At 57.6% G+C, this 14,004-nt stretch overlaps 1 protein-coding gene across 15 annotated transcripts in view; it reads right to left on the minus strand.

Annotated features, from left to right (window-relative positions):
- Positions 1 to 14,004, minus strand: part of Mical3 (microtubule associated monooxygenase, calponin and LIM domain containing 3) — a 162,972-nt gene that overhangs the window by 21,188 nt on the left and 127,780 nt on the right. For 13 of the 15 annotated variants that reach the window (XM_013520136.1, XM_013520133.1, XM_013520138.1 and 10 more), the window contains 7 exons: positions 11,859 to 11,972; positions 10,752 to 10,898; positions 10,302 to 10,384; positions 7,012 to 8,827; positions 6,470 to 6,564; positions 2,261 to 2,311; positions 544 to 654 (listed from right to left, as the gene is read on the minus strand). In XM_013520136.1, the coding sequence (XP_013375590.1) occupies positions 544 to 654; positions 2,261 to 2,311; positions 6,470 to 6,564; positions 7,012 to 8,827; positions 10,302 to 10,384; positions 10,752 to 10,898; positions 11,859 to 11,972 (2,417 nt within the window). The remainder of the gene's footprint in view (positions 1 to 543; positions 655 to 2,260; positions 2,312 to 6,469; positions 6,565 to 7,011; positions 8,828 to 10,301; positions 10,385 to 10,751; positions 10,899 to 11,858; positions 11,973 to 14,004) is intronic. The other 2 variants (XM_013520139.1, XM_013520147.1) reach the window with 1 other exon arrangement.

Genomic DNA, 14,004 nt, shown 5'->3' on the forward strand with positions numbered 1-14,004 from the left:
GGAGTACGGAGCAGGGGAAGCAGGGCCAGCCCCGCCCTGGGGCAGCTCCGAGGCTGGCGGATATAAGATCTCACAGCAAACACCTAAGTATTATCGCCTCAGACCTTTCTAGAACCAGATCGCTACACCTCTGAGAGGGTTCTTTTAATCCTGTCTCTGCGAGTCAAAGAAGCCTTGAGGCGTGTAGGATGGAGGCGGAAGAGAGGCTGATGCCTGCAGTAGCTCTGACCTCTGCCCACACAGTCCAGGCGCCCCCCGAGACCGGCAGCCAGAAACAGGCTCTGAACACTGCTGCTTACCAGGGGACTAAGTGGCTTCACGATGACCACTCTCGACCCAGGGATTAGGGACCTTCTGAACGCAGGGCGGGCCCGTAAGGGAGGGGCCTCTGCAGTGCGTCCAGCAGTGATTCTGGGTGGCAGGGAAGTCTCTTGTGTCTCTGCTCGGCTTCTTTACCGTCCCTTGGCATGGACGAGGCCACCCTGCCCAGGAAGATGCAGCCCCGACTTCCCTCCCAGCACCGCGTCCCACCCGTGACCGTACCTGGGCTCGGTGCAGCCGCTTGAGCTCCTCTTGCTTGGCCTGCCTCCGAGCCGCCTTCTGCACACGCCGGGTCAGCTTGGCACTGAGCTCCTCCTCTGTGTAGGTTCTTGGCTGGAGGGATCAAAACAGATCTTAGTCAGGCACATGCAGGTTGGAGACCCATCTGGGAGGCAGGCTGGCAGGGGCACGGACAGGACTGTCCTGAGTGGGAGCTGGTGCCTGGTAGCAGCCGGACAGTGTGCAGAGCCCCCAGCTGCAGCTCGGCCTGAGATTTCATGGGCACTTGTCCCTGTTGGAGCCCAGATGCCAGAGTGTACCTAGAGGCCCCAAGGTGAGATACTTCCTCTTGGTGACAGGGACGGGAGGCTGACAGGCCTGAGGGTCAGGAAGTTAAAATGACAAAGGAACTTTGGTCCTCTATCATCAAGAACACTTCTCTGTTTATGGATACCTGCACCAGTGGGGGTAAAAATACTGGTACAATATTTGCCTAAGCCCCACTGCTTGTGAGGCAAACAGGGAAAAAAAATCAGGACCTTTTTATTTTATTTTCTTGTTTGGTATCAAAAACCACTTTTTTTTTTTTTTTGTCTTTTTGAGACAAGGTCTCACTATGCAGTTCAGGCTGGCCTTGAGCTCACTTTGTAGCCCAGGCTGGTCTCGAACTTGCAACAATCTTCCTGCCTCAGCCTCCCGAGTGCTGGGATTACAGGTGTGCGCCACCACGCCTGGCTTCAAAAACCACTTTTGGGGCTCAGGATATAGCTCAGTGCCACAAGCGCCTGCCTGGCAAGTGCAAGGTCTTGAGTTCGACTCCCAGTACTAAAACCAAAACCACTTTCTTCAGAGGACGGGATTCAGGGCCGGGGATATAGCTCAGGGGCACAAGCGCCTGCCTGGCAAGCACAAGGTCCTGAGTTCAATTCCCGGTACAAAAAAACCCCCAAAAAACAAACAAAAAAAAACAGAGGATAGATTCAGAAATTTCTTTTAAGAACATCTGAGGTAGAGAAAACAAGAATGCCTCTGTTTGAATCTGTGAGTACCAATCTAACCAATGCGGGCTGAAGAAGGAAGTGTGTGTGGAGCGACCCTGGACTGCCTCTGGGGTCTGCAGAGGCACTGGCCACCACAGAAAGGCAGGAAGGAAGTGGTCTGGCCAGACGCACTGGGGCAGCACCGCCAAGAATGCAGGTGGGAGGAACTGGGCAAATCCAGTGCGCCCCCTGCTGGACTGTCTGGGCCTGCAAGTGCCATGTGTGGGAAATCAGCCTGCTTTCTTGAGATCTGCCTATCACTGCCTGTAAGAAAAACAAGCAAGGCGACTTTCAGACTCAGCTCAGGGGTCTGGACTCATCATGCCGACTGAGACGTCAGATGGATCAAGTGAACAGGCAGTAGGCAGGGCTGTCGCCGCATTCAGTGCCCCAGCGGCTCACCTCAGACCCAGCGCTGAGGTGCACGACCCTCGCTGGGGTGCCCAGACCCGCAGGGGCGTCTCTGCCCCCAACCCAGGCGCCGGAGCAAAATGACCACATGCACTCCAGCCAGTGAAGAGTAGGTGTCTCATCTTCTTGTCCCTCAGGACGCAGCTAAAGAAAGTCTGGTGGCTACAGCTGCATGCACATCCGGACAGTTAGTGAGGACTGGCTGCTCTGGGGGTTAATCACAGACAGGCATGCAACGAGGACCAGCCGGCGGCGGGGCGGGACACTACCTTTGATGAGTGGGGTCTCCTGAACGCCAAGGCGTGTGGTACATAAATCGACTTTTAAGGGGATGGCAACAGAAAACAAAACAGAATAGTAATGATGATGATGATTTCAAAAATAAAACAGAACACAGAAATGGAGTAAAAATCAATTAGAAGTTTAAAACAAATACACGAGACTTAAACACATTCTCTTCCACAATGTCACAGGATCACACAAGGAGGAACCTCAGTGGACAGGCCCTAGCAGCTTCATCTTTATGAACCTCATTTTGCTTTGTTTTTTGTTTAAGGTACTGGGGATTGAACCCCGGAGCTACTGAGTTATACTCTAGCCCCTTTTATTATTTTTATTATGTATGCTTTTTGAGACAGGGTCTCGCTCCGTAGTTCAGCCTGGTCTTGAACTCACTATGTAGCCCAGGTTGGCCTTGAATTCAAGGTGATCCTCCTGCCTCAGCCTCCTGAGTGCTGGGATTACAGGTGTGCGCCACCAAGCCTGGCTATTTTTATTTTTAGACAGGGCCTCGCTAAGTTACCAAAGAAAGCCCTGAATCTGCGATGCCTTAGCCTCCTGAGCAGCTGGGATTGTAGGTGGGTGCTACCAGCCAGGGTGAACCCCAGGTTTGAATCAGACATCTGGGGTTGCCTTTTCTACTCACCAAGCAGCAAGATGTCTCCTCCCCACCCCAAGTCTCTGCCTGTGTCCTCTGTGTTGAGCTCAATGCTGCTAATGCGAGAGCACAGGGAAAATCCACCCGCTTCCTGCCGCTGAATGTTCCGTGGGGTGGCGCGGCACCCAGTGGGGTCACTGTTTGATGTGAGACACAGAGGGACACAAGCCTGCACCTCACCCCCTCTCCCGAAGGCTCCCTCCTAGCAGGGACGGGGACGGGGGCAGCCTAGTGACAATACCCAGTGAAGGGGGCTCAAGCGGCACGAGTCACGGCTATTTGCCCACAGTATTTCAGGTACCAGTGCTGAACGACCTCTTCTGCAGTGAGCTGCGCAGATCGCCAGGGTCAGCCGGCCGCCTTTCCGGTCTTCTCCCCGGCCACGTCGAGTGGCTAAAAGGCCAGCAGAGAGCAAGGCGGAGAGGTGGCGCTAGCCCAGCAGCCCCCAGGACAGGGAGAGTGAAGCACAGGAGGGCCCGCTGCCCTTGCTGCACCTCCGTCCCCTGGGGACCAACACAGTGGGAACCCGCGTGTCACAGGTGTACTGGCTGCAGGATTGTGGATTTGCGGTCTTTAACTCTTGAGCAAGGGAATCCTGCTTCTCTCCCATAAAACAGAGCGAGAGAAATAATTCCATTATTAGAACAGGCCAGTGTAAAGAAGGAGAAGTGCTGGGTGTGCTGGAGCATGCCTGGTGATCCCGGTACTGTGGGGGAGGCTGCAGCAGGAAAATCGCCAAGTGAGCCCACCCGGGGCAACTTAGCAAGACCCTGTTTCAAAATAAAAAGGCTGGGGATAGACTTCAGTGTGAAGGCTCTGGGTTCAATTGTCAGCAACTCCCCCCGCCCCACGGCTATATCACTACCACCTGAAGAATGGCAATGACATCAGCACCTGTAGCAGCCGGGGACACTGGGGTGTGCGCGCACATGTATCTGGGGGGCGGGGGCAGAGTGGCCACACCTGGCTGGTGCGTATCATCTTTACACTCAGTACAACCTTTTCTGTTCCTGAATCATTTGTAGACATCATGAACTTCCGTCCCTAAGAAATTCAGCATGTTCTTCCTCCTAAGAACACAGACACTTTCCTACAGAATTACAGTTCCTCCGTCTCTTGCAAGGAACTTGATGTTGATTTGATAACGATACATTTAAACAATACCACAGCCAGCATTCACCGTCAAATTTCCTTGTTTCAAAAAGGTCTATTTTGGCTACCTTGGTTCTGGCTCACTTTCTTGCTTTTGCTCCCATGCCTTGCGGACACAAGGGGCCCTGGGCTCCCTTGACCACCTCCACACCTCGGAGGGAGCCAGGCCAGCCCCTGCCAGGCCCCTCTCCATCTTTGGCGTGTTTCGCATGAGCTCCAGTGAGCAGCCTTGTCCGTGCGGGGTGCACCTTGTGTGCAAGGCCTCGGAGGCGCCCTGTCTCTCAGAATCTACAAGTGGGACCTGCCCGTGACTTCACACAGACGGGGAAGCGAGCTCCTGTACTCCCGGAGCCAGTGAGGCCCGGCAGAGGCCGCAGCCAGTGGGAGGCTATACAGAGACAAAGGCTGCAGCACCGCCTGTGTGGGCAGCCTGCTGCTCGGCCTCCTGGAGGATGTTTCAGTCGTTTGTGCAGACAGCACTGGAGAGCTGACCACAGACATGATGTGAGTTGTCTGAACATCTGCACTGTCAACTGAGAAGCAAAAGGAAGCCTGGACCACATTCTCCTTTCTCCGAAGACCTCCTTAGCACCTCCTAAGGCAGCACCCATCCCAGTGCTGGAATGCCTTTACGGACCCACGTGCAAATCCAGAAGCAATCGCTGGGTCGGCACCGAGACACCTCTGCAGGGATGCTTGACAGGCAGCACCCCGAACCCAGCCTGGGGGAGGTGCGCAGATTCCAGACCACCACGCGGTGCTGGCTGGGGCAGCACACGCGAGGCTGGCTCTGCAGGCGGGTGGAGCAGGACAGGTGTTTCTAGCACCCTGGAGAGCGAGCTGGCCCGATCAGGAAGACAAATACGCAGAGGATGAGAAAGCAGCGGACTTTTTGTCCAGGTCGCCGGGTTATTAACAGGGAACCTGGGAACAGGCTGCGTAAGTCATGTTCATGGACAGACACATGCAGGGCACAGGACCACGCCGTCTCCCCCGGCTGGCCTGCAGACCGACAGTTAAGCCTGTGGGTGAGAGCGCACACTCAGGCCCAGGCCCAGGCCCAGGGAGGCTTTGTCAAAAAGGTGTTATCACGTTCCGGGAAAGTTTCTCATTCTAAACGTTGGGGCAAAGGGAGACAGCGGGCAGCTGAAGTCCCCCCATGGGCAGCAGGGGGCCAAGCCCAGGGCAGCACAGCTCACATAGGGCGCCACCGCCTTGCGGCTGAGGCCCGCCCAGACCTCAGTTCCCGTCCGGTCACGGTCACTGAGATGCAGATGTCCCACTAGAGCTCGCCCCAGTTCCTCTACTCCTCCAGCGTCACTGTACCTACACAAAGCTACCGGGGCCCTCGGAAACCAGAAGACGGGATGAGCACCTAAGCAGCTCTCCACATGGAGACCTTGGCTTCTCGGCAGAGCTCGGCAGCCACACCTTCTCGGCCCTGGAGCAGCGAAGATCCCACACTGTACCAACTTCTGGAACTAGTTCTTTTTTCCTTTTGCTCTTCGCGGTACCAGGGATTCTGAGCTATGTCCCCCGTCCTTTATTTTTTGAGACAGGGGCTTACTAAGCTGCCCAGACTGGCCTTGAACTTGCAATCCTCTGGCCTTCAGCTTCCCAAGTAGCTGGAATTACAGGCATGTGCCACTGCACCTGGTGTAGGACCAGGTTTTTGGATTTGCGGGGAGGGGCCGCAGGGGAATGAACCCAGGGCCTCTGCAGTGAGCTATATACCCTGCTTCCTTTTTTAAAAATTTTGAGACAGGGTCTCAGTAAGTTGCCCACGTTGGGCTCCAACTTGCAGTTCTCTTGTTCTAACTTCTTGAACAGCTGAGGTTACCAGTATCCCACCACACCCAGCTACACCAGTTCTTGAACAGCAAAAAGTCCTCTCTAGTTAAAAAATCTATCAAGCACGTGGGCGGAGCAGGTCCATCCCTGAAAAGCAACCTGGTCCCACCTCCTTTGCGTGCCTGCGGGCCTGTCCCTGCTTCCAGGACCTGGTGTGCAACAAACCCATCTCCTATCACCAGGCCCGGGCAGATGCCGCTCCACGCGAGGACTTCTGAGGGAAGAAGAGCGCACAGACACTGCCAAGCTGCGTCCTAATGCCTGGGTAAGGTTTTCTGCACTGAATACCCCGGCCTTCTTCATAGGAGCACAACCCAAAGCCCTTGCCCTGGAAGCAAATACACACAGGTACTGGCTGAGGAGCCTGCACCGAGCCTCCCCGGTGGCTGGCCCCTGGGCCCCGGGCTGGGCGCTGTACTCTGCCATGTGGAGACCAGTTCTCTCCCTTGGCTTTAGATTGTCCTTCCCCGTCCTCTCCTTTACCAGAGACCGCCCGTCTCCAGCCCTTCCGAATCCCCGCTGTGGCCTCGGGACCCACCTCGCGCCTGGACTTCTGGGAGGTCCTCTCGAGGACGTCGTCGCTGGAGAGGTCCGAGTCCTCCGAGAAACTCAGCTGGCGCCGGAGCTGCATCTCTGAGGGGGAAGAGGCCGCGTGAGGGCAGCAGCCTCAGCGTCCACACCCCGCTGAGCAGCTGGGCGATTTGCCTCCCACGGGGGAAGGCGTGAGCGTGGGCGCTGACCCTGGTCCCCTCAGGGGCAGGGCCAACATCCAACACAGGGCACCCCCAGAGACCTACCCAGGGCCCCTGGCAGGACTGCTCGCTGCCCACTGGCAAGCGGGCCCGCCTTTAGCGTAATGTGAGTCTAGGACGGGCACCTGCCTCGTCTCCCCTCCCGTGCCCAGCCGGCTTCAGCATGGTTTACGGAGACGCACTCCACTCTGGGCACCTGTGCTTCGGCTCCCGTCTCACCGAACAGTCCCTGGTGGAGCAGCACATGCATTCGGGTCTCCCGGGAACGGAACGACCGGAGGACGCGCTGCCCATGCCCTGCGCCTGAGGTGCCCGGCTGCGCACGTACCTGCTCTCACGATGGGAGACATCCTGTGCCTGCCGGAGTCCACGGTGGCACCGCTGGACGGCGTGCTGGAGCAGGACTTCTCGTCGCCCTTCTTCTTCTTGTCCTTCTTGTACCCAGAGAACACGGACTTCCATAAGGACTTGGGCTTGGCGGCCACCTCCTCCAGGAGGCTAGGGCTGGGCTTCTCGGGGGGCCGGCCCTCCCCTTTGGACTTCTTCTCTTTTTTGTTTCTGCGGGGAGAGAAGAGGGATGACCTCTTTTTGCTCTTCCCACTGGAGCCCTCGGAGGAGGTGACAGAGCCATCCGGGCCCCCTGAGTCCGAGGGAGGCGACAGGACCTCCTCGCTGGTGGCTTCGTGCTTCAGGGTGGGCTCCTCGGAGCCTCTGAGACCCGGCCGTCGGGGAGACTCCGACCTGAGTCCTCTGCCCTGGAAGGCCACGGAGGGCGCCCTGCGGGACCTGGAGGCCCCGCCGGCCACCTCCATCTCCTGCATGCGGCTCAGCTGCTTGGCCATGGCGTCTCTCAGCGCCTGGCTCTTCACAGACTTCTCCCGGGCTCGCATGCGCTCCTCCGCCAGCTCCTTGGCTTCTGGGGAGACCCAGGGGAGCCCTCTTTTCTGGGGCTGGACGCTGCCCTCCAGCGCGGGCAGCCTCCCGTTCTCCTTGGCCAGGGCGGGGCGGGGCGGCCTCTCCGGGTGGGACCAGCAGGAGGGGGGCGTGAAGAACTTGTCCTGCAGACTCGAGTCCTCGGTCCTGTCGTCGTACGTGTCCTCCACGTCGTCGGCGAAGGGGATCTCATCCACGCTCTCCACGAAGGACTTGCGCACCTCCTCCCTGGGGGGCTGGGCAGGCTCTCGAGGGGGCCGCATGGAGGTGGGCGGGGGAGGAGGGACGACAGAGGCCTTGGGGTCGGCCTCCCGGGGCTCGGGCTTCCTCCGGAGGGTGGCGGGCTCCTCGTCAGGGGGCGGGGGCGGGGGCGGGCTGGAAGGCGGGGTGAGCATGGTGGAGTCCGAGGTATTGAAGCTCTGGCTGCCCAAGGTCTTCATGTTGGAGGAGCTGCCGTGGAGGCCCAGGCCGGAGCTGCTGGACAGGTCTCTGCGCTCCTCCTGGGAGCTCCGCGGCTCTCGGTCCGGCGGCGACTTGGGAGTTGGGAGGGAGAGCTGCTCAGCGTCCGACTGTGGCAGGCCCAGCCTCCTGGGGACAGGCGGAAGCTTCAGGAGACGGGGCCCCTCATCCTGAGGGGACTTCTCCGAGTAGGATTTGAGGGGTAGCGGCTTCACGGCGGGCAGGGGGAAGCTGGGCTCGGGCCCCTTGCTTCGCTGGACAGGCGTGAGCCCCAGGCTGCGGCGGATCTCGGCGCTCTTCATCCAGAACTCCTCCACCAGGTCGCTCCGCTTCAGAGCCTCGTCCACTACCAGAGGGCTGCCCAGCTTGTCCTTGGGGTCACCTGGGCTCTTCGTGGGCAGGGGAGCCAGCGGGGTGGATGTTTTCACCGGAATGGGCTGGAGGCGAATGGGGGACTCGGTGGGGGACGGGACGGTGGCCTCCGAGGAGGGCTGAGGCTGGGAGCAAATGGGGAGCTGGGCGGAGGGGGCGGAGGGGACCGCAGGCAACGCGAGCCGCGAGCTGACGGGTGAGGTAGGCGCCCTGGCTTCCGGCAGCGCCACTGGCTGTGATCGGATGGGCGAGCGTGCAGCCTTCTGATCTGCGGGGGAGTCAGCTTCGGGCTTCTCCCGGGGCAGCAGAGGTTCAGGGAAGAGGCGCTCCTCGGGGGATTTTACCTTGGTGGTGACAGAGGCGAGCGGCACTTGGGCCCCCTACAGAGACGGGAGAGAGATACGGTGAGGAGGAGGGTGCTAACGGGCAGGAACATCCCTGAGGGAACTTTGGCCCTCAAAGGACCTAGTGTGCTGGAATAACTTCCTCTCTGTCCTGGCAGCTCTCACTGGGCTCCGGGAGAACCTACTTCACCTTCTGCTCTCTTTGTTCAAGGTTCAGAACCCCTCTACTTAGTCCAAATGAACTGAGTGAGCTTTCAGGGTCCGGTTCATCCCAAACACAACCTACACTCTTTGTCTGCTGAAATGAACACAGTCTGAAGGACACTAATGCATTCGCTTGCGCCCCAGCCGGCAATCCCAAGGCCCCAGTCCCCAAGGTACCAGCGCAGAGACCAGCACCCCAGGAAGACTTCAGTTACTGACTACAGTCTGTTTCATAGTCACACTGTCTTTCTTTTTTTTTTTTTTTTGGTTTTTCTCCAGTACCGGGAACCGAACTCACGACCTTGCACTTGCCAGGCAGGCGCTTTTGCTGCTGAGCTAAATCCCCAGCCCCGTCACACTGTCTTTCTCAGGAACCTCAAAGGTGCACAGGGATCCTCCTGTCACCCCACTGTGGTGTCTCAGGAAGATAAAGCTTGCCGGGCGTGGTGGCGCACACCTTGTAATCCCAGCACTGAGGCTGAGGCAGGAGGATCACTGAGAGTTTGAGGCCAGCCTGGGCTACATAAGCAAGTTCAAGGCCAGTCTGGACTACACAGCAGGACTTTCTCAAACAAACACACACCAAAAACAGCAACAAAAAACCCCAAGCCAAACCAAAAGCCAAGGTTTCCCTACTGTACAGATGGACACTCTGAGTCTTGCTATGCTGAGGTCCCTCACACGAAGGGCTCCCTCTCCGATCCGCCCTCGGGATGGCACTGCCCAGATCTGCTGCGCAGGATGCAGTTAGGAGGTTCTGAAGCACAACTCTCTAATGTGGTTTCACACAACCCGGGCACTCTGAGGACGTATTTTTAAACTTAAATAGCTTTATAGTCTTTTGGGTTTTTTTTGGTCTTTTTGACACAGAGTCTTCCTATGCAGTTCAGGCTGGCCTTGAGCTCACTCTGTAGCCCAGGCTGGTCTCGAACTCACAACGATCCTCCTGCCTCAGCCTCCCGGATGCCGGGATTATAGGCGTGCGCCACCATGCCCGCCTTTATAGTCATTTTAACATTAAGAAAAATGTTTCTGCCATAATAAACCCAATTCTATGAATATTATTGCTTCAGTTTAAAAATAAATTTGACTATCTGTGAGAACTAAGGTAGAACCCCCAGACCCTACTGCCGCTCCAAGTAGCACAAGAAGTGAACAAAGGTTTAGTTTTCCTCAGGGTAAGTCCAGGGGACTACCTAACCTTCAGTTTTCCCGGGGCTCACGCCCGGTCCCTGAGGTAGGAGTTCCCATGCCTTCTCGGGGGCCCGCCAGTGTCTCTTCCCCGCAGTGAGCGCCCAGCCCTCACCTCTGCCACGGGGCTGTGGGCCGGGGTGAAGAGAACAGCTTGCTCCTGAGGGGTCCGGATGGGGCTGGAGGCCTGGGAGGGACCTGAGAAGAAGAACACAGGGATCACAACAGGAAAGCAGCGCCCGGCTCTGGGCCCAGGGTGCCAGCCAGCTCCCGGAGGGCGTCACGCAGTAGCCAGCCTATGCCGTGGCGGGAGGGGAGCAGCAGCGGGTCCACTGAGCCCACTCAGGTGGCATCCCTGGGCCTGTCCTCTGCTCTAGGGAACTGTCCTCAGCAGTGAGGGAGCCCCTGGAAGGGAGCTGGCACCGTCAGAATCCTGTGGTGTGGGCCTGAAGGACAGAAGGAAAGAAACTGCTGGATAAAGCCGCCTGCAGCAGCCCGGGGCAGGTGGGAGAGGGACGGCGGAACCTTCTGGAAGCTGTGTCCGCCACCAGCAGCAGGGGCCCACCTCGCTCCTGCCGCTTCGGTAGGGCAGGTGGCTCCTCCTCCTCGTTTTCCGAGACCCTCAGCTCGAGCTCTGCCTCCACTTCAGCCTGGCGCCGCAGCCGCAGCTCCGTCTCGGCGTCCGACGGGATGTCGTCAGACCAGTGCTGATCTGGTGGGGGCAGGGGACACGTGGTGCGCAGTGTAAGCCGGGCCGTGCTCCGCCTGCTTCTTCTTTCTTCAGAGAGTGATCAATGGACGCAGCGCCGGTGCTCGAGGGCGAGATCAGGTCCTGGGGTCCTGGCAAGCCCTGCCCCATACCTGGTGACAGACCCTGCCTGCTGGTCCACCCCGGCTCCGGAGCCACCCAGCGAAAGCCCTTTCTTGACACAAAAAGCACTGGCCTCTGTAGCACGGGGGTCTCCCATGGCCTGGGGTGCTCTGTTTACTTTCTAAGTATGGGGAGCATGACAACTGCCTGCGGAGGACAGGCCTGCTGCCCACTCCTCTCTGCTCTCCTTTGCCAAAGCACAACCTTGAGCTGCACCCCACAGCTGAGGCCTGCACCCCCTCACCGCGCCACCTCGATGTTTGTTCTTGTTTTCATCCAGCCTAGCTCATGCCTTTCTTTGCCCACCATCAAGACTGTAATTCTTAAGCCGGGCGTGGCGGTACACGCCTGTAATCCCAGCACTCAGGAGGCTGAGGCAGGAGGATTGTTGCGAGTTCGAGAGCAGCCTGGGCTACAAAGTGAGCTCCAGGCCAGCCTGAACTGCAAAGCGAAACCCTGTCTCAACTCCCCCACAAAGACAGTAACTCTTCAAACGTCTTTGTCTCTTGCTGTCAGAGTCACCTATTGGATTCAAGACCCTACAAAAAGCCTGAGACTTGCTGAGCTTTCAACCACAGCCCGACACCTGCAGGACACACCAAGCGGTGGTTTTGAGGGGAAAATGAAACTTGTTCATGGGCAGAAGAAGAGTAACTCCCAGGACTAACGTGCTTCGCCTGAGCTTTTGCTTTAAAGTAGATTGTTCTGATTTTTCCTGGGTTCTAAGCACCGTGGCCTTGTCCCCGTAGGGAAAAGAGGAGGTCACCCAGGTGGTGGGGTGGGGTGGTCAGAGCCCCGTACCATCATCCAGCTCAGCACCAGTGTCCCCTGGGTCCCCATCCTCTGCTGCCTCCCCTTCTATTTCAGCTGGTTCCGAGTCCTCTTCTTCCTCCAGGTCGTCTTCATCCAATGGAACTGTAAAGCAGAGATAGTCAAGGAGAAGAAGAAAAAAGCAGACAGACAGACAGACAGACAGACCATCTGCGGTCATGCGAGAGGCACTGGGATGGGCTTGGGGGTGCTCCGGAAGCAGTGTGGGGGCTGAGAAGGGCCCAGGGCCTTCTCCATTGGAGCGGGCTGCAGAGGGGGCAGGGCACCTGGAGGAGACGCACCCCGTCTTCTCCTAGGGACTGCTTACTAGAAGGGCCTCAAGTCTGCGATGGTCAGCAGGAGTGCTTCCGCCCAGGCCAGGCCAGGCCAGGCCCAGCAGGCACCCAGCTGCCCCCTTCACAGGCCTTCCTGGGTCATCTGGTCTCATAATGACGCAGTTCTACGGCCCAGCCCTCAGGGAGCACACAGGCCCAGACCGCTTGGATGACCCGCACTGCTTAACCTGCGTCGCACTGGTGGACGGCCCGCAGGACCGGGGCCACCCTGCCATCGCGGGCAGAGGCTTTTCTTGGGAACATGGAGAAATGCTTTGTCAGAGCACGTGGGTCTGGGCACGGAGGGGATATGTAAAGTTCCTTTTCTGGACTCAAGAGGAGTCTTCCAGGGCTGCCAAATGAGGCCAGGCACACGCCTGCCTGATGTCCCGCCTGTGCTACTGAGAGCCTTGTGCGGCAAAGCAGAGACGACAGCGCCTAGCTGCCGGTGCTCCCGCGGCTGCCTGAGTTCCAGGCACAGCCACCCTCCAGCTTCTCCCACAGCTTCATTTCAGGAAACAGGTTCCGAGGCCCGAGGCGGAGGCAGGGTTGGGCATGGAGGAACTGGCTGAAGCCAGTCTGTCTGTCTGTCTGTCTTTCCTTCCTCTCTCGTTTGTGCGCTGTCTTCCCCCTAACAATGCTGGGGGTGGAACCCAGGGCCTCACATGTGCCAGGGAAGAGCCCTCTACTGGGCCACAGCCCCACTCCCTCTTTCTTTCTTTCACTTTTTTTTTTTTTGTACCGGGAATCGAACTCAGGACCTTGCACTTGCCAGGCAGGCGCTTGTGCCGCTGAGCTAGATCCCCGGCCCTCTTTCACTTTTCAAACAAGGAAAAAAAAAAGGTAAAACTGATTACATGCCTAAGACACGGGAGTGTTAGACTCCAGATGAGTCTCTTAGAAAGCTGTGCTGAAAGTGGAAGAGCATCTTCTCTGCAGCCCAGCCTCGCCACCGCCTCCAGCACCTCTGGGCACAGCGTGGGGGTGCTGGTGCAGGGGCCCTCTGAGGCCAGACTATGATGAAGCTCACAGAGGAGCTCCCCTTGGGGAGGAGCTAGGGGAAGACTGTGCCTAGGAAGGGCACCTCCCAGCTGCTGGCCGTATCTTCTAACCTAGACGGTAGTTACACAAGGTTTTGTTTCCTTAACATTCCTTAAACTGGGCGTGGTGGCGCTCGCCTGTAATCCCAGCACTTCGGAGGCTGAGGCAGGAGGACTGCTGCAAGTTCCAGATCAGCTGGGGCTACACAGTGAGCTCAAGGCCAGCCTAAACTACACAGCAAGCCGCTGTCTCAAAACAACAAAAACCTAAAAATAATCTTGAACTATATACTCACCTTTTGTGTCCAGCATATAAAATGCTGGTTCAAATCTAGTTTCTGGAGGACTATGTAAGACAGTGTGGGATATCAGATAGTCTAAGGTTCAGGGATAGATGGGTGTGCTTCAAGCTACATTCTGGGTTGGTGAATGATTAATGCCACACTTGTCTCCTATATTAACAGCATTTGCTGGGGAAATATGTTGGCAGACCACTCAGTTATTTCCACAGGTTTTTTTTTTTTTTTTTGTCTTTTTGAGACAGGGTTTCACTATGTGGTTCAGGCTAGCTTGAACTATGTATCCCAGGCTGGCCTCAAACTAGCAGCAACCCTCCTGCCTCAGCCTCCCAAGTGCTGGGATTACAGGTGCGCGCCACCACATGAAGCCATTTCCATAGGTTAAAGCCTTTGAGTGACCATGCTGCTTTTGGCCACTCATGGAAGACAGTTCACCAAGCACCCCGGGGCAGGACTTCTGAGT

Source organism: Chinchilla lanigera, unplaced genomic scaffold (assembly GCF_000276665.1).
Source record: "Chinchilla lanigera isolate Chin_1 unplaced genomic scaffold, ChiLan1.0 scaffold00053, whole genome shotgun sequence".
Taxonomy (NCBI): Eukaryota; Metazoa; Chordata; class Mammalia; order Rodentia; family Chinchillidae; genus Chinchilla; species Chinchilla lanigera.